Here is a 25,124-nt window from a genome sequence, read left to right as displayed (position 1 = left end):
GTGATTGAACAGTAGTTAGTGACAGTGTGTGACTATGTGATTGAACAGTAGTTAGTGACAGTGTGTGACTATGTGATTGAACAGTAGTTAGTGTCAGCCTTTATGACTATGTGATTGAACAGTAGTTAGTGACAGTGTGTGACTATGTGATTGAACAGTAGTTAGTGACAGTGTGTCAGCCTGTATGACTATGTGATTGAACAGTAGTTAGTATCAGTGTATGACTATGTGATTGAACAGTAGTTAGTATCAGTGTGTGACTATGTGATTGAACAGTAGTTAGTGACAGTGTGTGACTATGTGATTGAACAGTAGTTAGTAACAGTGTGTGACTATGTGATTGAACAGTAGTTAGTGACAGTGTGTGACTATGTGATTGAACAGTAGTTAGTGTCAGCCTGTGTGACTATGTGATTGAACAGTAGTTAGTGACAGTGTGTGACTATGTGATTGAACAGTAGTTAGTGTCAGCCTGTGTGACTATGTGATTGAACAGTAGTTAGTGTCAGCCTGTGTGACTATGTGATTGAACAGTAGTTAGTGACAGTGTGTGACTATGTGATTGAACAGTAGTTAGTGACAGTGTGTGTCTATGTGATTGAACAGTAGTTAGTGTCAGCCTGTATGACTATGTGATTGAACAGTAGTTAGTGACAGTGTGTGACTATGTGATTGAACAGTAGTTAGTGACAGTGTGTGACTATGTGATTGAACAGTAGTTAGTGACAGTGTGTGTCTATGTGATTGAACAGTAGTTAGTGACAGTGTGTGACTATGTGATTGAACAGTAGTTAGTGACAGTGTGTGACTATGTGATTGAACAGTAGTTAGTGTCAGCCTGTGTGACTATGTGATTGAACAATAGTTAGTGACAGTGTGTGACTATGTGATTGAACAGTAGTTAGTGTCAGCCTGTATGACTATGTGATTGAACAGTAGTTAGTGACAGTGTGTGACTATGTGATTGAACAGTAGTCTCATTAGGGTGGGCTCCAGTGCTGCTGATCCTGTTATGGCGGTGGCCTTCGTCAGGCTGGGGTTAACTGGGTTTGATGGAGCCTCCATTAGCTTTCATTTCACCCAGCAGCTGCCACTGTTTTCACTGTGCGTGTGTGTGTTTTCACTGAGCCGCTGCAAGTTGATCAGCCACCGCAATCACACACACATGCTAACAATGGTGGAAGGGTGTGTGTGTGTGGCATGCATATTAACACAACATCCGGTTATTGGTGCTTCTGTGTGCATACTTGCAATAAAGGACAGTGATTTCCCCCTAATAGAAATTTGATAAAGCCCTGCATCACTCCTTCAGTTTATATTGCTAAGTGTTTTTAAAGATTTCACTCATTACAGAGAACATTTAAAGATATTATCTTATCAAGCCTTTTAGCTGATTTTGTTCAACGTGTACTCGCGCTAAAGTAAATCTGATCCCGGACCAGAGAACCGGCTGATCCAACTGTTTCATGTCGCTGCCTGTTTGTTTCTTCGTGAGAGCTAATTTAAGCCCTGATTATAATTTCCCTCATTAGCTACGCAGCTTGGTTTGGGCTGTGCTTTTCAGGATTAGCACGCGAGATCAAAGTTCAGCCAACCTCTGATTCCACCACTGGCCTAAGCCCCATAATAGGAGCATGATCCTAGCGCGCTAATTAGCATTTCAAAGGCTTGTTAGCGGTTGATGCTAAAAGGAAAGCTTATGACGGTAACAATGGAAAACTGGCATTTGCCTTTACTTGACATTGTTAAAGGGATAACACATCCCTTTAACTGCCATTTTGTTTTTAGGTTTACTTATCTGGATCATGCTCGGTGGAGAAGTTGTGTCTGAACACTCCCCACTCAGCAGCAATAACAGAAGAGTTGAAGAGTGATTGGGTGTCTGATGTCAAAGACCAGGACGTTATCTCATCAGTATTTTCAGCGTAACAATTATTAACAGGATGCTAGTTTCATGCTTTGTGTGATTGAGTTTTCAGACACACACAAACAAATGCAGGTGACCCAATCACTGACAGTGGAAGAGGAGATTCTCTAATTTCCATACAAAGTCCCTCTAAACTAACCACAACTATCACATCCCTCATACTACAGAGATTACAACGCAGCAGCAGGACTATTCAACTGTAGTCCTGGAGCCAAGGTAGAAAACCTTCTGGCCATTTCCTCCTTCTAATCAGGGACCTGGGACAGCATTGACCAACCACCTGATAGTTCACCAGTTGACTAGCAGGTAGAGAAGGAAAGCAGCAGTACAGTACTTGGGCCCTTGGGGGCCCGGCAGCTGAATGGCCCTGTAACACAGTCCGTGATACAGTAACAAATAAGAAGGAATCCCTCACTTCTCCTCTTGCCCACATCTCCTTTGGACGTCGCCGCCTCGTTGAGCAGGACCATCCCCATGGTGATGGCGGCATCTGTGGGCAGTTGTCAAGGAAACGGACTAACCACAGTGTGTGTGCTGTAAGTGTATGTTTGTGATAGTGTGTGCGTGCATTGTGTATAACCCAGACAATGCCAATCTTCCAAAAGTCAAAAGTCTATTTAGCTGCAGTGTGTTTTCACTCAGTGTGAGCAGTGAGCCGTTAAGTCCAGACTGTGAACGTAGCGATTACTGAGGGATAAGTTGTTAATCAACTCCTCGGCTATTGTAGCTATTGTACAGGCATTGCTAACGACGGATAGGAGATGGCTGGAGAACAGAAGGAGAAGAGATGCCGATGGACTACGACGTTAGCTGTGGACAGTGTGACGACCCTCCCACTCTGTCTGCCGTATTTTCTCTCTTTGCTCTTGTTTCCTTATTAGGATGTCGGTGGGCGGAGCTGGGAGGGTCGTCAGCTACATGGGAAACACCTGGGCCCGGGTGTGTCCCAGGATAAAGGCACCTCTTCCACATTCATTGGGGGAGACTCTCTCCATGCAGACACCTTGTGGCTTTTTGGTTGTTTGCTTTGGCACCCTTCAACAACCTGCATTATTACATTTATGCATGCATGCACTCACTTACACTACTGATTACACACACCGTTGCTAATTACTTAGTTTACTTTAGTTAATAAATATATATTTTGATACTCCTTGTCTCCACGTTGTCTCCCTTTTGTTGAGAACTCTGAGCCGGTTCGTAACAACAGCGGAGTTGTGTGGACCACCCAGTCATAAAGACTCTGAGGTTCGGATCACTGGCTGCACTCATCTTGATGCCTATTTGGGAAGTTCCAATAGCTCAGCGGGTTAGAGTGTAGTGCTGGTAACGCCACGGTCGTGGGTTTGATTCCCGCACGGGCCACAAACCATATACTGAACACTACCTGTCACTGTGGATAGAAGTGTCTGGTATTATGACCAGTAAAATAAGGAAAATGAAATATTTTCAAAACAATTTAAGTGTATTACAGTCATACCTAAAGCAAGTCTAGCCATTTCCTTGTGCACGGGCTCTCATGCATATGGAAATCATGTATCTTTTTGAAAGGCCACTTCCATGACTAAACTAGGCCACCTTAGATGGAACACATCGTGGTGTTGAGAAGCTTGACAACAGCCTATGTGATTATGCCAACGGGTCAACAGGCCTGAGACATACACATACACACCTGCGTACGCACACAGTCCCCTGCTTGCCAGGCATCGGCTTCTCATCTCCCCAAGCAGTGTGTGAGTGTGTGTGGGTGTGGAGGTTGGACAGAGCCAACACGGAGCAAACAAACCATTCTAATTAAAGTGGAATTAAAACTGGAAGAGACTGGAGATAGTGCTAATGAAAAAAGAAGACAACTGCCAGCTGTGTGTGTGTGTGTGTGTGTGTGTGTGTGTGAGTCTCAGGCCTCATTCTCAAGGCTGCTGCTCTCAAGCCTTTTAGCATGTGTTCCATTGATTATGTGTGAGAGCTACAGATGCAGCGGTGTTTGAATGTGAACCAGAGAGAAAAGGGTAGAGCGTGTGGGTGGAACTGTGTTTTGTGTACAGCTGTGCATCATGTCAGTGTGTTTGTATGGGCCCTTTACAGATGCTGCCTGACGTATGTGTGCCTTTGTGCTTTCACTGGTGTCTATATCCCACATATGTCCCCCCCCCCCCCCCGCCAGAATGCCACTGTAGGTCTCTACAGCAATACACTATGGACTAGAATGACTGTAGGTCTCTACGGTGATACACTATGGACTAGAATGACTGTAGGTCTCTACGGTGATACAATATGGACTAGAATGACTGTAGGTCTCTACGGTGATACACTATGGACTAGAATAACTGTAGGTCTCTACGGTGATACACTATGGACTAGAATGACTGTAGGTCTCTACGGTGATACACTATGGACTAGCATGACACTGTAGGTCTCTACAGCAATACACTATGGACTAGAATGACTGTAGGTCTCTACGGTGATACACTATGGACTAGAATAACTGTAGGTCTCTACGGTGATACACTATGGACTAGAATGACTGTAGGTCTCTACGGTGATACACTATGGACTAGAATGACTGTAGGTCTCTACGGTGATACACTATGGACTAGAATGACACTGTAGGTCTCTACAGCAATACACTATGGACTAGAATGACTGTAGGTCTCTACGGTGATACACTATGGACTAGAATGACACTGTAGGTCTCTACAGCAATACACTATGGACTAGAATGACTGTAGGTCTCTACAGCAATACACTATGGACTAGAATGACTGTAGGTCTCTACGGTGATACACTATGGACTAGAATGACTGTAGGTCTCTAAGGTGATACACTATGGACTAGAATAACTGTAGGTCTCTACAGCAATACACTATGGACTAGAATAACTGTAGGTCTCTACGGTGATACACTATGGACTAGAATGACACTGTAGGATACAGTAAGGACTAGAATGACTGTAGGTCTCTACAGCAATACACTATGGACTAGAATGACTGTAGGTCTCTACGGTGATACACTAAGGACTAGAATGACTGTAGGTCTCTACGGTGATACACTAAGGACGAGAATGACTGTAGGTCTCTACGGTGATACACTAAGGACTAGAATAACTGTAGGTCTCTACGGTGATACACTATGGACTAGAATGACACTGTAGGATACAGTAAGGACTAGAATAACTGTAGGTCTCTACGGTGATACACTATGGACTAGAATGACACTGTAGGTCTCTACAGCAATACACTATGGACTAGAATGACTGTAGGTCTCTACGGTGATACACTATGGACTAGAATGACACTGTAGGTCTCTACAGCAATACACTATGGACTAGAATGACACTGTAGGTCTCTACAGCAATACACTATGGACTAGAATGACTGTAGGTCTCTACGGTGATACACTATGGACTAGAATGACTGTAGGTCTCTACGGTGATACAATATGGACTAGAATGACTGTAGGTCTCTACGGTGATACACTATGGACTAGAATAACTGTAGGTCTCTACGGTGATACACTATGGACTAGAATGACTGTAGGTCTCTACGGTGATACACTATGGACTAGCATGACACTGTAGGTCTCTACAGCAATACACTATGGACTAGAATGACTGTAGGTCTCTACGGTGATACACTATGGACTAGAATAACTGTAGGTCTCTACGGTGATACACTATGGACTAGAATGACTGTAGGTCTCTACGGTGATACACTATGGACTAGAATGACTGTAGGTCTCTACGGTGATACACTATGGACTAGAATGACACTGTAGGTCTCTACAGCAATACACTATGGACTAGAATGACTGTAGGTCTCTACGGTGATACACTATGGACTAGAATGACACTGTAGGTCTCTACAGCAATACACTATGGACTAGAATGACTGTAGGTCTCTACAGCAATACACTATGGACTAGAATGACTGTAGGTCTCTACGGTGATACACTATGGACTAGAATGACTGTAGGTCTCTAAGGTGATACACTATGGACTAGAATAACTGTAGGTCTCTACAGCAATACACTATGGACTAGAATAACTGTAGGTCTCTACGGTGATACACTATGGACTAGAATGACACTGTAGGATACAGTAAGGACTAGAATGACTGTAGGTCTCTACAGCAATACACTATGGACTAGAATGACTGTAGGTCTCTACGGTGATACACTAAGGACTAGAATGACTGTAGGTCTCTACGGTGATACACTAAGGACGAGAATGACTGTAGGTCTCTACGGTGATACACTAAGGACTAGAATAACTGTAGGTCTCTACGGTGATACACTATGGACTAGAATGACACTGTAGGATACAGTAAGGACTAGAATAACTGTAGGTCTCTACGGTGATACACTATGGACTAGAATGACACTGTAGGTCTCTACAGCAATACACTATGGACTAGAATGACTGTAGGTCTCTACGGTGATACACTATGGACTAGAATGACACTGTAGGTCTCTACAGCAATACACTATGGACTAGAATGACACTGTAGGTCTCTACAGCAATACACTATGGACTAGAATGACTGTAGGTCTCTACGGTGATACACTATGGACTAGAATGACACTGTAGGTCTCTACAGCAATACACTATGGACTAGAATGACTGTAGGTCTCTACGGTGATACACTATGGACTAGAATGACTGTAGGTCTCTACGGTGATACACTATGGACTAGAATGACTGTAGGTCTCTACGGTGATACACTATGGACTAGAATGACACTGTAGGTCTCTACAGCAATACACTATGGACTAGAATGACTGTAGGTCTCTAAGGTGATACACTATGGACTAGAATAACTGTAGGTCTCTACAGCAATACACTATGGACTAGAATAACTGTAGGTCTCTACGGTGATACACTATGGACTAGAATGACACTGTAGGATACAGTAAGGACTAGAATGACTGTAGGTCTCTACAGCAATACACTATGGACTAGAATGACTGTAGGTCTCTACGGTGATACACTAAGGACTAGAATGACTGTAGGTCTCTACGGTGATACACTATGGACTAGAATGACTGTAGGTCTCTACAGCAATACACTATGGACTAGAATAACTGTAGGTCTCTACGGTGAAACACTATGGACTAGAATGACTGTAGGTCTCTACGGTGATACACTAAGGACTAGAATGACTGTAGGTCTCTACTGTGATACACTATGGACTAGAATGACACTGTAGGATACAGTAAGGACTAGAATAACTGTAGGTCTCTACGGTGATACACTATGGACTAGAATAACTGTAGGTCTCTACGGTGATACACTATGGACTAGAATGACACTGTAGGATACAGTAAGGACTAGAATGACTGTAGGTCTCTACAGCAATACACTATGGACTAGAATGACTGTAGGTCTCTACGGTGATACACTAAGGACTAGAATGACTGTAGGTCTCTACGGTGATACACTAAGGATTAGAATGACTGTAGGTCTCTACGGTGATACACTATGGACTAGAATGACTGTAGGTCTCTACAGCAATACACTATGGACTAGAATAACTGTAGGTCTCTACGGTGAAACACTATGGACTAGAATGACTGTAGGTCTCTACGGTGATACACTAAGGACTAGAATGACTGTAGGTCTCTACTGTGATACACTATGGACTAGAATGACACTGTAGGATACAGTAAGGACTAGAATAACTGTAGGTCTCTACGGTGATACACTATGGACTAGAATAACTGTAGGTCTCTACGGTGATACACTATGGACTAGAATAACTGTAGGTCTCTACGGTGATACACTATGGACTAGAATGACTGTAGGTCTCTACGGTGATACACTATGGACTAGAATGACACTGTAGGTCTCTACGGTGATACACTATGGACTAGAATGACACTGTAGGTCTCTACAGCAATACACTATGGACTAGAATGACACTGTAGGTCTCTACAGCAATACACTATGGACTAGAATGACACTGTAGGTGATACACTATGGACTAGAATGACTGTAGGTCTCTACGGTGATACACTATGGACTAGAATGACTGTAGGTCTCTACGGTGATACACTATGGACTAGAATGACACTGTAGGTCTCTACAGCAATACACTATGGACTAGAATGACTGTAGGTCTCTACGGTGATACACTATGGACTAGAATGACTGTAGGTCTCTAAGGTGATACACTATGGACTAGAATAACTGTAGGTCTCTACAGCAATACACTATGGACTAGAATAACTGTAGGTCTCTACGGTGATACACTATGGACTAGAATGACACTGTAGGATACAGTAAGGACTAGAATGACTGTAGGTCTCTACAGCAATACACTATGGACTAGAATGACTGTAGGTCTCTACGGTGATATACTAAGGACTAGAATGACTGTAGGTCTCTACAGCAATACACTATGGACTAGAATGACTGTAGGTCTCTACGGTGATACACTAAGGACTAGAATGACTGTAGGTCTTTACGGTGATACACTAAGGATTAGAATGACTGTAGGTCTCTACGGTGATACACTATGGACTAGAATGACTGTAGGTCTCTACAGCAATACACTATGGACTAGAATAACTGTAGGTCTCTACAGCAATACACTATGGACTAGAATGACTGTAGGTCTCTACTGTGATACACTATGGACTAGAATGACACTGTAGGATACAGTAAGGACTAGAATAACTGTAGGTCTCTACGGTGATACACTATGGACTAGAATAACTGTAGGTCTCTACGGTGATACACTATGGACTAGAATGACACTGTAGGATACAGTAAGGACTAGAATGACTGTAGGTCTCTACGGTGATACACTATGGACTAGAATGACTGTAGGTCTCTACAGCAATACACTATGGACTAGAATGACTGTAGGTCTCTACAGCAATACACTATGGACTAGAATGACTGTAGGTCTCTACGGTGATACACTATGGACTAGAATGACTGTAGGTCTCTACTGTGATACACTATGGACTAGAATGACACTGTAGGTCTCTACAGCAATACACTATGGACTAGAATGACACTGTAGGTCTCTACGGTGAAACACTATGGACTAGAATGACTGTAGGTCTCTACAGCAATACAATATGGACTAGAATGACACTGTAGGTCTCTACAGCAATACACTATGGACTAGAATGACACTGTAGGTCTCTACAGCAATACACTATGGACTAGAATGACACTGTAGGTCTCTACAGCAATACACTATGGACTAGAATGACACCGTAGGTCTCTACGGTGATACACTATGGACTAGAATGACACTGTAGGATACAGTAAGGACTAGAATAACTGTAGGTCTCTACGGTGATACACTATGGACTAGAATGACTGTAGGTCTCTACAGCAATACACTATGGACTAGAATGACACTTTAGGATACAGTAAGGGCTAGAATAACTGTAGGTCTCTACGGTGATACACTATGGACTAGAATGACTGTAGGTCTCTACGGTGATACACTATGGACTAGAATGACTGTAGGTCTCTACGGCGATACACTATGGACTAGAATGACTGTAGGTCTCTACGGCGATACACTATGGACTAGAATGACACTGTAGGTCTACGGCGATACACTCTTGACTAGAATGACACTGTAGGTCTACGGCAATTCACTATGGACCAGAATGACGCTAGATACAGTTGAAGTCGGAGGTTTACATACACCTTAGTCAAATACATTTAAAATCAGTTTTTCACAATTCCTGACATTTAATCCTAGTAAAAATTCACTGTCTTAGGTCAGTTAGGATCACCACTTTATTTTAAGAATGTGAAATGTCAGAATAATAGTTGAGAGAATGATTTATTTCAGCTTTTATTTCTTTCATCACATTCCCAGTGGGTCAGAAGTTTACATACACTCAATTAGTATTTGGTAGCATTGCCTTTAAATTGTTTAACTAGGGTCAAACATTTCGGGTAGCCTTCCACAAGCTTCCCACAATAAGTTCGGTGAATTTTGGCCCATTCCTCCTGACAGAGCTGGTGTAACTAAGTCAGGTTTGTAGGCCTCCTTGCTCGCACACGCTTTTTCAGTTCTGCACACAAATGTTCTATAGGATGGAGGTCAGGGCTTTGTGATGGCCACTCCAATACCTTGACTTTGCTGTCCTTAAGCCATTTTGGCACAACTTTGGAAGTATGCTTGGGGTCATTGTCCATTTGGAAGGCCCATTTGCGACCAAGCTTTAACTTCGTGACTGATGTCTTGACATGTTGCTTCAATATATTCACATAATTTTCACTCCTCATGATGCCATGTATTTTGTGAAGTACACCAGTCCCTACTGCAGCAAAGCACCCCCAAAACATGATGCTGCCACATCCGTGCTTCACGGTTGGGATGGCGTTCTTTGGCTTGCAAGCCTCCCCCTTTTTCCTCTAAACATAACAATGGTCATTACGGCCAAACAGTTCTATTTTTGTTTCATCAGACCAGAGGACATTTCTCCAAAAAGTATGTTCTTTGTCCCCATGTGCAGTTGCAAACCGTAGTCTGGCTTTTTTATGGCGGTTTTGGAGCAGTGGCTTCTTCCTTGCTGAGCGGCCTTTCGGGTTATGTCGATATAGGACTCGTTTTACTGTGGATATAGATACTTTTGTAGCCATTTCCTCCAGCATCATCACAAGGTCCTTTGCTGTTGTTCTGGGATTGATTTGCACTTTTCGCACCAAAGTACGTTCATCTCAAGGAGACAGAACGCGTCTATGACGGCTGCATGGTCCCATGGTGTTTATACTTGCGTACTATTGTTTGTACAGATGAACGTTCTACCTTCAGGCATTTGGGAAATTGCTTCCAAGGATGAACAAGACTTGTGGAGGTCTACATTTTTTTCTGAGGTATTGGCTGATTTCTTTTGATTTTTCCCATGATGTCAAGCAAAGAGGCACTGAATTTGAAGGTAGGCCTTGAAATACATCAACAGGTACACCTCCAATTGACTCAAATAATGTAAATTAGCCTATCAGAAGCTTCTAAAGCCATGACATCATTTTCTGGAATTTTCCAAGCTGTTTAAAGGCACAGTCAACTTAGTGTATGTAAACTTCTGACCCACTGGAATTATGATATACTGAATTATAAGTGAAATCATCTGTCTGTAAACAACCGTTGGAAAAATTACTTGTGTCATGCAACCGACTTGCCAAAACTATAGTTTGTGGAGTGGTTAAAAAACTAGTTTTAAATGACTGCAACCTAAGTGTATGTAAACTTCCGACTTCAACTGTATATGCTAAGCGCTTGCAACAGGTGTAAAGTTCACACCTGTTTTTCTATGCAGAGGAGATATTGCTAGAGGTTTATGTGAAGTAATACGCTATTACGGTCAAACTGTAAATACAGAGTAAATAGTGTAGTTTAATGTGTGATCTCATGAAGCTTCAAAATTAGCTTTCCTGTTGGTGTTTAGGTGCAAATGCTTCCTGAATCTGGCTCTAGAATAGGTAGTGAATACAGGCTTCCCATTGGTTACTCCATCATATCATATAGAGCGTTGGGATCGGCTAAACTTTGAACATTGAGATAGGAAATGAAAGAGACTGAGTTATGTTAGAAGTTAATGTTTCTCAGAAGAAAGACAGAAGGCTTTGGAATGTGTTTAATGGAGGAGAGGAGAGTGATGTGTTGATACAGGGGAGACAGATGGACATCTGTGTATTAGATGAAAGAGGGGTTGAGGTCAGGAGGTGAGGACAGATTCTCTTAAGAGAGTAATAGACGTTTGGACTACTGTTACCCTCTTTCTTAGCTTCCTGTAGAGCCATAAAATGTAAGGATTGGAGAGAAAGGGGAGTGTCTTAAGTAGGATGAATATAAACTGTGAAGTCTGAAATATTTTGCTGTCTGTTTTCAGCTGTACAGAACCTTTGGGGATTTCTTAAACTTGGTTAAAGCTTCTCTAGTGTTCGTGAGTTATTTACTCTGAAAAATAAGAACCGAACAAGAGGAAGTAGTGAATACAGGCTTCCCATTGGTTCCTCCTCTGTATCATATAGAGGAAGTAGTGAATACAGGCTTCCCATTGGTTACTCATCTGTATCATATAGAGTACTGTAGGTAGTAAGTATAGGCTTCCCACTGGATAATCCTCTGTATCATATATAGTAGTTATTGAATACAGGCTTCACATTGGTCAATCCTCGATATCATATAGAGGAAGTAGTGAATACAGGCTTCCCATTGGTTAATCCTCAGTTCTCCCATGAGGCATTCGTCTTAAGGATACTGAGCAGCAGGATGATGTGGGACTCAGCTACAAACTGGGCCTGGCTGCTCCCATGGATATAACTCTGAAAAAGAGAGAGGGGGGGGGGGAGAACCGGAGAGAGAGGTAGAGAGAAAGACAGAGAGAGAGAGTGTGAAAGAGAGGTAGAGGTAGAGAGAGAAGTTAAAATGTTAGTCACAATTGGTCAAAATTCCCTTATTATGAAAACAACCGGTAGGGAGAGAGATGGAATTGGAAAGACGTACAGCACGTGAGCTATAGACCATGAATGAGAGAGAGGGGGGAAAAGGCCAAGATAAAAAATGTACAAATGAAATGGCTAAAAATTCCCTCACAATGGCCACATATTTCACAACGGTGCTAAACACTCGCTAGCTGTGTGGCTTCAAGATAAGCAATGCCTATTCCCCGTCTTTTGACTCACACACACACACACACACACACACACACACACACACACACACACACACACACACACACACACAGAGAGAGAAAACAATCATGACCCTATGCCTTTTCACAACTCCATGAAAGAGAAGTCTGGTCTACCAGACAAGGTCAAGGCACAACGCATTACTAACAGTGGCCAATCGCAACGCATTACTAACCGTGGCCAATCACAACTCTTTAGTAACTAACCTTAGCCAAAAGGAGAGAATGTACACTACAGTGTAGTCAGTTACCAGGAAAGTGTCCTCACTGATAAGAAAACATCTATTTCCTATCCTTGTCCACGGTGTGCGTGTGTGTTTTTACGAGACAGAGCGGTCAAACTGAGGCCCACCGGCTACACAGTATGGAGGGGAAAAAAGGCATCCCATGTCCCTGTACATACCATCTATCTTCCTACGCCGATTAAATGCCACAGGTGGGTGTGTGTGTTTACCAACCACAGTGGCTGTAAATAATTGAATTGCAGACCGTTGGACAGAATCCATTCTGATTCTACTAGAGAACCCAATAGCAGAGAAATGTCTATTGTGAGCCCCAGGAAGAATAGCTGAGGGCCTATCGTGAGCCCCAGGAAGAATAGCCGAGGGCCTATCGTGAGCCCCAGGAAGAATAGCCGAGGGCCTATCGTGAGCCCCAGGACGAATAGCCGAGGGCCTATCGTGAGCCCCAGGAAGAATAGCCGAGGGCCTATCGTGAGCCCCAGGAAGAATAGCTGAGGGCCTATCGTGAGCCCCAGGAAGAATAGCAGAGGGCCTATCGTGAGCCACCGGAAAAATAGCCGAGGGCCTATCGTGAGCCCCAGGAAGAATAGCCAGGGGCCTATCGTGAGCCCCAGGAAGAATAGCTGAGGGCCTATCGTGAGCCCCAGGAAGAATAGCCGAGGGCCTATCGTGAGCCTCAGGAAGAATAGCCGAGGGCCTATCGTGAGCCCCAGGAAGAATAGCTGAGGACCCAAATAAACTAAACTATCAATGGTTGATAGAAAAAATAAATGCAAGACAAATTCCTATGTACTGGTAGGAAAGATGGGGGCACAATAGAATGATGACGGTGTCCTTTGCAGCTAGATACGGCCTCTTTCTATAAAGACACTGTCTCATCATACTATACCTGGTAACATGCTTGCTTTACTTTTAGGGTTGCAAAATTATGGTCACTTTCCCCAAATTCCCAAGTTCTCCAGGAACAAAAAAAATTCCCTGAATCAAGAAGTGAATAAGTATGAATTCCTGAATCTTCAAACAGTATTTCTGGAGAACCAGGAAATGTTGGTTAAGTGTTTTCGCACCCCATTTACCTACAGTTTCCCTTCTAGTACATTAAGTTCTGTTGATAACATAGAAACAGGATGAATTCATTCCATTCCCATGGTTGATAACATGGACATTTAACAGCCATATAGATACTGGTGTCAGTGCCATTTTGTCCTCATTTGGTCCCTGTGTGTGTGTGTGTGTGTGTGTGTGTGTGTGTGTGTGTGTGTGTGTGTGTGTGTGTGTGTGTGTGTGTGTGTGTGAGAAAGAGAGAGTGTGTGAGAGAGTGTGTGTGTGTGTGTGCGGGCGCTCGCTCGCTGCACTTCCGCGGGTGTGTGTGCAGTCCTGTCGTACGCGTGTGAGTGAGTCATCCGTTCCCCGTATCTCCGCTAGGCTACGTAACACGTGTGGGTTTCAGCTGCTCCGTGTCTGCATGGTGTGGGCTGGCGGACGGTCGTCATGACGGCCCTCCTGAGGGACTCCAGCATCTTACTAGCTACCACAGGATTGCTAACACAGGATCGCTAACACAGGTTTACCATGATAATAATAATAACCATAATAATAAACCACTGAATTTAGAACACACTTTTCATAGAAAAACAATCTCAAAGTGGAGTGCATATTGATGATGAACATGACGAGGGGAGAGCCAGATGCCTGTGTGTGTGTGTGTGTGTGTGTGTGTGTGTGTGTGTGTGTGTGTGTGTGTGTAGTACAAGACCTCACGCCAGTGTAGTCAAGTGAAGTGGGCTCGCCAACTTCGTCTGAAAATACAACAGCGGCTGTCGTCATTCCGGTTGCTAAGACGCAAGCACAACCCAGAAATACACAGTGTACACTCTGCATACACCCCCCAGTTACCTCAGAGTGGAGAAGCCCTGTAACCATATACAGCACCTAGCTTCACGCAATCACATCATCACTGTCAACTTGTTGTCATTAGGCTCTCCCAGAACACGCCTACACGTACACGCCCGACATGTGACACGGCAAGAAAAGCAGGTGTACTTCCTGACCGGAGAGGAGGAGTATATTAGAGAACTGAGGAGAGGAGTATATTAGAGAACTGAGGAGAGGAGTATATTAGAGAACTGAGGAGAGGAGTATATTAGAGAACTGAGGAGAGGAGTATATTAGAGAACTGAGGAGAGAGTATATTAGAGAACTGAGGAGAGGAGTATATTAGAGAACTGAGGAGAGGAGTATATTAGAGAACTGAGGAGAGGAGTATATTAGAGAACTGAGGAGAGGAGTATATTAGAGAACTGAGGAGAGAGTATATTAGAGAACTGAGGAGAGGAGTATATTAGAGAACTGAGGAGAGGAGTATATTAGAGAACTGAGCAGAGGAGTATATTAGAGAACTGAGGAGAGGAGTATATTAGAGAACTGAGGAGAGAGTATATTAGAGAACTGAGGAGAGGTGTATATTAGAGAACTGAGGAGAGGTGTATATTAGAGAACTGAGGAGAGGAGTATATTAGAGAACTGAGGAGAGGAGTATATTAGAGAACTGAGGAGAGGAGTATATTAGAGAACTGAGGAGAGGAGTATATTAGAGAACTGAGGAGAGGAGTATATTAGAGAACTGAGGAGAGAGTATATTAGAGAACTGAGGAGAGAGTATATTAGAGAACTGAGGAGAGAGTATATTAGAGAACTGAGGAGAGAGTATATTAGAGAACTGAGGAGAGGAGTATATTAGAGAACTGAGGAGAGAGTATATTAGAGAACTGAGGAGAGAGTATATTAGAGAACTGAGGAGAGGAGTATATTAGAGAACTGAGGAGAGGAGTATATTAGAGAACTGAGTAGAGAGTATATTAGAGACCTGGGGAGAGGAGTATATTAGAGAACTGAGGAGAGGAGTATATTAGAGAACTGAGGAGAGGAGTATATTAGAGAACTGAGGAGAGGAGTATATTAGAGAACTGAGGAGAGAGTATATTAGAGAACTGAGGAGAGGAGTATATTAGAGAACTGAGGAGAGAGTATATTAGAGAACTGAGGAGAGAGTATATTAGAGAACTGAGGAGAGGAGTATATTAGAGAACTGAGGAGAGGAGTATATTAGAGAACTGAGGAGAGGAGTATATTAGAGAACTGAGGAGAGAGTATATTAGAGAACTGAGGAGAGAGTATATTAGAGAACTGAGGAGAGGAGTATATTAGAGAACTGAGGAGAGGAGTATATTAGAGAACTGAGGAGAGGAGTATATTAGAGAACTGAGGAGAGGAGTATATTAGAGAACTGAGGAGAGGAGTATATTAGAGAACTGAGGAGAGGAGAATATTAGAGAACTGAGGAGAGGAGTATATTAGAGAACTGAGGAGAGAGTATATTAGAGAACTGAGGAGAGGAGTATATTAGAGAACTGAGGAGAGAGTATATTAGAGAACTGAGGAGAGAGTATATTAGAGAACTGAGGAGAGAGTATATTAGAGAACTGAGGAGAGAGTATATTAGAGAACTGAGGAGAGGAGTATATTAGAGAACTGAGGAGAGAGTATATTAGAGAACTGAGGAGAGAGTATATTAGAGAACTGAGGAGAGGAGTATATTAGAGAACTGAGGAGAGGAGTATATTAGAGAACTGAGTAGAGAGTATATTAGAGACCTGGGGAGAGGAGTATATTAGAGAACTGAGGAGAGGAGTATATTAGAGAACTGAGGAGAGGAGTATATTAGAGAACTGAGGAGAGGAGTATATTAGAGAACTGAGGAGAGAGTATATTAGAGAACTGAGGAGAGAGTATATTAGAGAACTGAGGAGAGGAGTATATTAGAGAACTGAGGAGAGAGTATATTGGAGAACTGAGGAGAGAGTATATTAGAGAACTGAGGAGAGGAGTATATTAGAGAACTGAGGAGAGGAGTATATTAGAGAACTGAGGAGAGGAGTATATTAGAGAACTGAGGAGAGGAGAACAACAGAGGACAGGAGGAGAGGAGCATATTAGAGAACTGAGGAGAGGAGTATATTAGAGAACTGAGGAGAGGAGAACAACAGAGGACAGGAGGAGAGGAGTATATTAGAGAACTGAGGAGACGAGAGCAACAGAGGACAGGACGAGGAGGTGAGAGAAGGGAGAAGAGGGAGAAGAGAAGGAGGAGGGAGAAGATATTTCCTCGTTTGGAAGGAGAAAACGCTGGATGTATTTTCGTAAATAAGAGAGAATTTAAGTGAAAGGGTCTGGGCAACATTATCTCAGGAACTCATTAGAATAAAGAGATTTGGAGGAGAGGAGGAGGAAATTACAGATGTGGAGAGCGCGATGGACGAGAGCGAGTGATTACCAATTCTGGGGAGTGAGTCTCCCTCTTCTCCCTTCGCCCTCTCTTTCTCTCTCTCTTTCTAGTTCTCTCCATCCCTTCAGGCCCTTGTGCTGTGAATGCAGCACTCTGTAATGGAACCATGTGTCTGGAGGGGGCCTGCATTCATCTCTCTCTCTCTCTCTCCCCCCACCCGCCACCCCTCTCTCTCTCACCCCCACGCTCTCCCTCTCTCTCACACCCCCTCTCTCTATCTCTCCCCAAACAGCGGTCTGCCGGTGAAAAATGAAGAGATGAGTCTGTCTGGCTCTGATGTTGGTGGGGAGGTTAACCTGTTCACCTCTGAACACACACACACACACACACACACACACACACACACACACACACACACACACACACACACACCACACACACACACACACAAACACACACACACACACCACAGTAGGGGGATTAATGGGAGGGAATGTAAAATTATAATGACCCTTTGACTCCCAAACACCCCTTGAGCAACAGGAAATGGGCTATAGGAGTCATAATATGCAGATGGAAGTGTATGCAGGTGTATTATGAGTGAGTGTGTGTGTGTGTATGCTTTGGGGCCTCAGATCTACCTGCCTCCATCACTTTTCCAGTGACTAGAGATACTGAGTGTGTGTATGTAGACCTCATTTGGCCCATAGGGAATATGTCTCCACGCTAACTAAACAACAATACATGATTCTTACTCTGGTTATTTCACTACATTTCAGTAGAAATTTCCACTCATTGCACTTTCAAAATTGCTTTGGCTTTTCCAACTAGAGAAACTAATGGAGAGAATTTGTCAAACAGAATTTATGTTGATGATTTCTCATCAGAGAAAACCCATCTCGGCGATAAGCAACCTGATAACATAGTCTTCTCACGCGATCGGCACGCCCAATAAAATATTACTCATCCCGTTTTCTCAATTCATTTCCCCCATTTTTCCACTTGGATGGCCCCGCTTAATCTCATTCTCAATCAAGGAAGACAACGGAATCAGAACAGCACCCCCGTCGCTCCCGGGTCCTAACTCCTGACTCTTAGTCCCAGAAATACAGGCTGAACGCTAGTATGGTCTTGCGACATAAATCAGAATTGCAGAGTGTGAGCGTGGGACGGCGGGTTGAAAAACGTCTGCAACACGCCGCACGGACGCATCCAATTAATCTGATGGATTAGGTTTTGTTCCCTTAATTCATTAGAGGGAATATTCCTCTCCGTCTGTGATCATTGGCTGCTGCCGGCTTTAAGATGAATACAACAACTTACAGCAAACAGTCCGTAACTACACACCTTTACATAGAAGCTTACATTAGCTTCATAAAAAATGCAAAGATAAAGCCTTGCATTCCTATTTTTTTTTTATTGGTCACGTGCTGTTGGCGGTAGGCGCACTTGATTCAGCTGCGATGGAGGTACCAACTCTGCCTTCCCGGGGGGGTGCAAATCAAGTGCATTATACGCCTACCACTGGCTAATCGGATGGCTCAGATTACCGTGTCTGCAGTAACTAGGCAGTTGTAAAATAAATCTACAGCAAAGTTGATACTGTGAGACTTCTAAACTTTTAAAACCATGACTAGAGAGTCAACGAATACAGCAAAGAGCTGCTGTTTTTATGAGTGAGTTCATGTTTAAGTTCTCACTCAGCACTGTCAAGTCAACACTTTTATACGCCATACAACGTGCTTTCTTCCTACTTCCACTCGCCCTACAACCAGCACTGCAGCAGTAATGAATGAGTAGGAAAGTGGAACGGATAGGCTTGTGTTGTTATTATTAGCGGCTTGGGTATTTTTTCCATATTGAGGAAAAAGTCACTTCCTCTGTTCATAGGAGTAACAACATGAATTTGTGCATGAGGCAGATATAATGCGGTGCGACTCAAGTTTCGCCATCAGCTGGGTGACGGTGTCCCTTTTTGGTCAGTGTCAGAGGAGGAAAGGGAGAGCCTGACCATCAGCTGGGTGCCGGTGTCCCTTTTTGGTCAGTGTCAGAGGAGGAAAGGGAGAGCCTGACCATCAGCTGGGTGACGGTGTCCCTTTTTGGTCAGTGTCAGAGGAGGAAAGGGAGAGCCTGACCATCAGCTGGGTGACGGTGTCCCTTTTTGGTCAGTGTCAGAGGAGGAAAGGGAGAGCCTGACCATCAGCTGGGTGACGGTGTCCCTTTTTGGTCAGTGTCAGAGGAGGAAAGGGAGAGCCTGACCATCAGCTGGGTGACGGTGTCCCTTTTTGCTCAGTGTCAGAGAAGGAAAGGGAGAGCCTGACCATCAGCTGGGTGCCGGTGTCCCTTTTTGGTCAGTGTCAGAGGAGGAAAGGGAGAGCCTGACCATCAGCTGGGTGCCGGTGTCCCTTTTTGGTCAGTGTCAGAGGAGGAAAGGGAGAGCCTGACCATCAGCTGGGTGACGGTGTCCCTTTTTGGTCAGTGTCAGAGGAGGAAAGGGAGAGCCTGACCATCAGCTGGGTGACGGTGTCCCTTTTTGGTCAGTGTCAGAGGAGGAAAGGGAGAGCCTGACCATCAGCTGGGTGACGGTGTCCCTTTTTGGTCAGTGTCAGAGGAGGAAAGGGAGAGCCTGACCATCAGCTGGGTGACGGTGTCCCTTTTTGGTCAGTGTCAGAGGAGGAAAGGGAGAGCCTGACCATCAGCTGGGTGACGGTGTCCCTTTTTGCTCAGTGTCATAGAAGGAAAGGGAGAGCCTGACCATCAGCTGGGTGCCGGTGTCCCTTTTTGGTCAGTGTCAGAGGAGGAAAGGGAGAGCCTGACCATCAGCTGGGTGCCGGTGTCCCTTTTTGGTCAGTGTCAGAGGAGGAAAGGGAGAGCCTGACCATCAGCTGGGTGACGGTGTCCCTTTTTGGTCAGTGTCAGAGGAGGAAAGGGAGAGCCTGACCATCAGCTGGGTGACGGTGTCCCTTTTTGGTCAGTGTCAGAGGAGGAAAGGGAGAGCCTGACCATCAGATGCAGGTACCATCAACCCAATAAAAATGAATAAAAAAGTGAATTATTTTAATGTATGCTGTGCCTCACAAGTAATACAACAACTGATCTATTACCAGTGTGATCATATAGCCTACCCCACATGTTGAAAAAAAAATGATCTGAGAAGAACATTGCAATGGCAGGGCAATTCAAGAAAAGCCAATATGCAGCGATAATGTATTGGGCCTATAGCCTACTGCACAAACCTCATTACGACAGTACTGTTTGGAATAGGTTAATGTTGCATAGGCTAACGTTTTTTTAAGTCATGTTTAACAAAAAAACTGAACGGTGGATCTTGACTTGCAGTTTGACTCAGAAAGTGGTCTTGACTCAAAAAAGGTTGGTGACCACTGATCTACACTGATTAAAGTGGATTTAACAAGTGACATCAATAAGGGATCATAGCTTTTCACCTGGATTCACCTGGTCAGTCCATGTTATGGAAAGACATTCCTAATGTTCTGCACATAAATCAACTCTCACGTAGTCTTGACAAGGTCTAGAAACTTCTAATGACATTTGTAACAGCTCACAGGTTTTCAGTGTTTAACATAAACCTAGAAAACTACAGGTTTAACCTTTTAATACAGAGATTGGAGTATAGACAAGATACATCAATTAACGGCTCAATCGACAGTGGGAGACACAAGCTAAGGTACCCCCGTAAATAAATGGAGACCTTTTCTCAGAACTACCAAACAAATATATTTTCAATCGTCTTTTTTCTTCTCATGCATATAGACCCTGAACACTGAGGAAATGGCTCTTTAGGTTTCCATCTACACACGTCCAGTTCTCCATCTCGTCTCAACACTCTGACATTCCAAACACCCGCAGACGTTACTAGAAACCCCACTGTAACTTCCCAGTGAATTAGTAATACAGATTCTGCTCTGGTAAATGACGGCGAGCTCACACTCCCAGCTTGAGAAGAATAAAGCATCTAGTCCAACACGGTTTACTTGGTATTATTTCGCAGAGGGCCACGGCTGGAGCCTAATGGGGTTTCGTGTGGTAACCTTTAACAAATGATTATGTTCATTGTTTTTAGCCAGTGTTTCCGCGGCCTCTGTCTTCAAAGGTCAAAAAGACGTAGCTCGAGGAGCCAGATAAATGAGGAGTTAACCAAGCAGAAAGGAGAGGCAGAGTGGGGAAGAGGGAGAAACAGAGAGTGTGTGTTTTGGTTGGCGAGAAGCAAAGGGAGAGAGATGATTCTTAATTATACTAATTGTATACGGGGTAGAAGGACGGAGGAGGAAATTCACCAATCACCCGTTACTGATCCCTGGATTCTATTCAGTGGACAATGCCACCTCATCACCCATTACTGATCCCTGTATTCTAACAGGTTACAATGCCACCTCATCACCCATTACTGATCCCTGTATTCTAACAGGTTACAATGCCACCTCATCACCCATTACTGATCCCTGTATTCTAACAGGTTACAATGCCACCTCATCACCCATTACTGATCCCTGTATTCTAACAGGTTACAATGCCACCTCATCACCCGTTACTGATCCCTGTATTCTAACAGGTTACAATGCCACCTCATCACCCGTTACTGATCCCTGTATTCTAACAGGTTACAATGCCACCTCATCACCCGTTACTGATCCCTGTATTCTAACAGGTTACAATGCCACCTCATCACCCGTTACTGATCCCTGTATTCTAACAGGTTACAATGCCACCTCATCACCCGTTACTGATCCCTGTATTCTAACAGGTTACAATGCCACCTCATCACCCGTTACTGATCCCTGTATTCTAACAGGTTACAATGCCACCTCATCACCCGTTACTGATCCCTGTATTCTATTCAGTGGACAATGAGTGAAATGCATGTGAGCTGTACCTCTCCACTGTCCACCCATTTACTAGTCTCCAGACAGACACTGCAGCATTCCTCAGATAACAGTCAGAATGTGGTCTATAGAGGAGGCATTGTTCAGGAGTCAGTAGGAAGCCTGGTGAATAGGATCGATATTGCACAGAGCCTGGCCCATTGTGAGTGAGAAAACGTGCATGTGTGTGAGAGAGAGAGGCAGAGGCAGAGAGAGAGGCAGAGAGAGAGGCAGAGACAGAGAGAGAGGCAGAGACCGTGAGGCAGACAAAGAGGCAGAGACAGAGAGGTAGAGACACAGAGAGAGAGGCAGAGAGAGAGAGAGGGAGGGGCAGGCAGAGAGAGAGAGAGACAGAGAGAGAGGTAGAGACAGAGAGGCAGAGGCAGAGAGAGGCAGAGGCAGAGAGAGAGGCAGAGACAGAGAGAGAGGCAGAGACAGAGAGAGAGGCAGAGACAGAGAGAGGCAGAGACCGTGAGGCAGACAAAGAGGCAGAGACAGAGAGGTAGAGACACAGAGAGAGAGAGGCAGAGACAGAGAGAGGCAGAGAGAGAGAGAGAGGCAGAGAGAGAGAGAGGCAGAGACAGAGGCAGAGACCGAGAGGTAGAGACAGAGAGGTAGAGACAGAGAGAGAGAGGCAGAGACTGAGAGGCAGAGACAGAGAGAGAGCCAGAGAGAGAGGCAGACAAAGAGGCAAAGACAGAGAGGTAGAGACACAGAGAGAGAGGCAGAGAGAGAGAGAGGCAGAGGCAGAGAGAGAGGCAGATACCGTGAGGCAGACAAAGAGGCAGAGACACAGAGAGGTAGAGACACAGAAAGAGAGAGAGGCAGAGAGAGAGAGGCAGAGAGAGAGAGGCAGAGAGAGAGAGAGGCAGAGGCAGAAAGAGAGAGAGAGAGAGAGAAAGAGAGGCAGAGACCGAGAGCGAGGTAGAGCCAGAGAGGTAGAGACAGAGAGAGAGGTCAGAGAGAGAGGTAGAGGCAGAGAGAGAGAAAAAAAGAGGCAGAGAGAGAGAGGCAGAGAGAGAGAGAGGCAGTGAGAGAGAGAGAGGCAGAGACAGAGAGAGAGGTAGAGACAGAGGTAGAGACAGAGAGGTAGAGACAGAGAGAGAGGTTGAGAGAGAGAGAGGTAGAGGCAGAGAGAGGCAGAGGCAGAGAGAGAGAGAGAGAAAGAGAGAGAGGCAGAGACAGACAGAGAGAGAGGCAGAGACAGACAGAGAGAAAGGCAGAGACAGACAGAGAGGCAGAGATAGAGAGGCAGAGACCAAGAGGCAGAGACCGAGAGAGAGGTAGAGACAGAGAGAGAGGTAGAGACAGAGAGAGAGGTAGAGACAGAGAGAGAGGTAGAGACAGAGAGAGAGGTTGAGAGAGAGGCAGAGACAGATAGAGAGAGAGGCAGAGACAGACAGAGAGAGAGAGAGACAGAGAGAGAGGCAGAGACAGACAGAGAGAGAGAGAGACAGAGAGAGATCACCATCCTCACTGTCATCATCACTGTTATCATCATCATCACCACTACCACAATAATCATATAATATATCGCCTGAAACATCACACACACACTACAATAAGGACACTAGCGCTGCACTTCTCAACCGTGGCGTTAAAGTCCCAGAGAGTCCTCGCTATCCTCATAAGTCATTGTCCACATAACCCTGAGATTTTCCCGGGGCCAATATTAGCCGGGCCATAAAACGTTACGCTGTATTCTGCCAGCGCCCCGTATGCTGAGCAGGAGGCCTGGAATTCATACAACCACATTATAATATTTCAATAAGAACCTCACATAAATTCAATATAGCAATACTGCTGACACATGCAGCCGTATTGATTCAATCTCTGGGCTCGGAGACAGATGGCCTGGGAGAGAGAGGATGAAGTGATGCAACCACAGAGTGCTGGGTAGATGGATACAGACATGGAGCCAGTGGGTTAAAGGCCATTAAGGTGAATGGGGGAAGACGATAGCCAATTGTGTTGAGAGTTCCGGGAATGATTGACAGGTGGAGGGGTTGTTAAGGAGATTTTTCTCCCGCCCTAGCAACCACTGTCGATAGAGAGGCACCTTTGATAATCTACTTCAGACCTCAGTAAAAAACATTGGTGCCAGTCAGTAGAAAAGGCTTCTCTCGGGGCTGAGAAGCTGGTGGGTGTGAAGGGTTTTTGCTCCAGCCTAGCACTAGCACACATTAAAAAAAAGATATTTAGAAAAAAAAAATCACATATTTAGAAAAAAAAAAGATATATAAATAATAAACCTATTGCTCCTGGCGAGCCTTCAGTTGTTTTCTACTGCCGGTCCCCGTAAGGAAACGTTTTCCATCAAAGTGATTCATTCACAGTTAATCAGCGTTTGTTTTTCAGCTTGGTTTTCTTCTGTTTTCTTCCCTCCCTCCATCCCTCCTAGGTCTCACCATTCTTAATTAAGGCGCTCGTTCGCCACAAATATTCATTTTTAATGCTCCAGTCCCTTGGAATGGAGAGCTAAGCATCCTGGAAAAGGGCCCAAAATACACATACAAAAATCCCCTGTCTGAAGTGTTCTTTTATTTAATGCTTTGGTTCACAGTTCAATTCACTTAATATAGATTCAGTCACCCCCCCCCCCCCCCCCCCGAACATCTCCGGGAGAAAACTTAAATATTTGCTTAGACGCAATAAAAGTGACAACGGTCTGCTCGGATGATGAAAAAAAGATGAGATTTATATATACTTGAGTGGTGTCTTTGGGAAGCAGGGCGGAGGAGGTTGTTTGCAGCCAAACTTAATGAAGTCATGGGTTGGGATGATATGGGAACGGGATGTGAGGCGTGGCTAATGTGTAGGTGGAGGAGATAGCCGCCCTAGCGTCTCGGTTTCACAGATGGATCAGGTCAGGGTGAACTCAAAAACATCCAGATGGATCAGGTCAGGGTGAACTCAAAAACATCCAGATGGATCAGGTCAGGGTGAACTCAAAAACATCCAGATGGATCAGGTCAGGGTGAACTCAAAAACATCCAGATGGATCAGGTCAGGGTGAACTCAAAAACATCCAGATGGATCTGGTCAGGGTGAACTCAAAAACATCCAGATGGATCTGGTCAGGGTGAACTCAAAAACATCCAGATGGATCAGGTCAGGGT

The 25,124-nt window shown here is 44.4% G+C and overlaps 1 protein-coding gene across 3 annotated transcripts in view; it reads right to left on the bottom strand.

The window, feature by feature from the left end:
• tusc3 (dolichyl-diphosphooligosaccharide--protein glycosyltransferase subunit TUSC3) overlaps positions 1-25,124 on the bottom strand; it is a 102,691-nt gene that overhangs the window by 7,606 nt on the left and 69,961 nt on the right. For all 3 annotated transcript variants that reach the window (XM_045722924.2, XM_082978496.1, XM_082978497.1), the window contains 2 exons: positions 12,164-12,227; positions 2,343-2,417 (listed from right to left, as the gene is read on the bottom strand). In XM_045722924.2, the coding sequence (XP_045578880.1) occupies positions 2,343-2,417; positions 12,164-12,227 (139 nt within the window). The remainder of the gene's footprint in view (positions 1-2,342; positions 2,418-12,163; positions 12,228-25,124) is intronic.

Source organism: Salmo salar, chromosome 08 (assembly GCF_965601325.2).
Source record: "Salmo salar chromosome 08, fSalSal1, whole genome shotgun sequence".
Classification (NCBI taxonomy): Eukaryota; Metazoa; Chordata; class Actinopteri; order Salmoniformes; family Salmonidae; genus Salmo; species Salmo salar.
The sequence above is the reverse complement of the archived record's forward strand: the minus strand, read 5'-3'. Positions and strand labels throughout refer to the sequence as shown.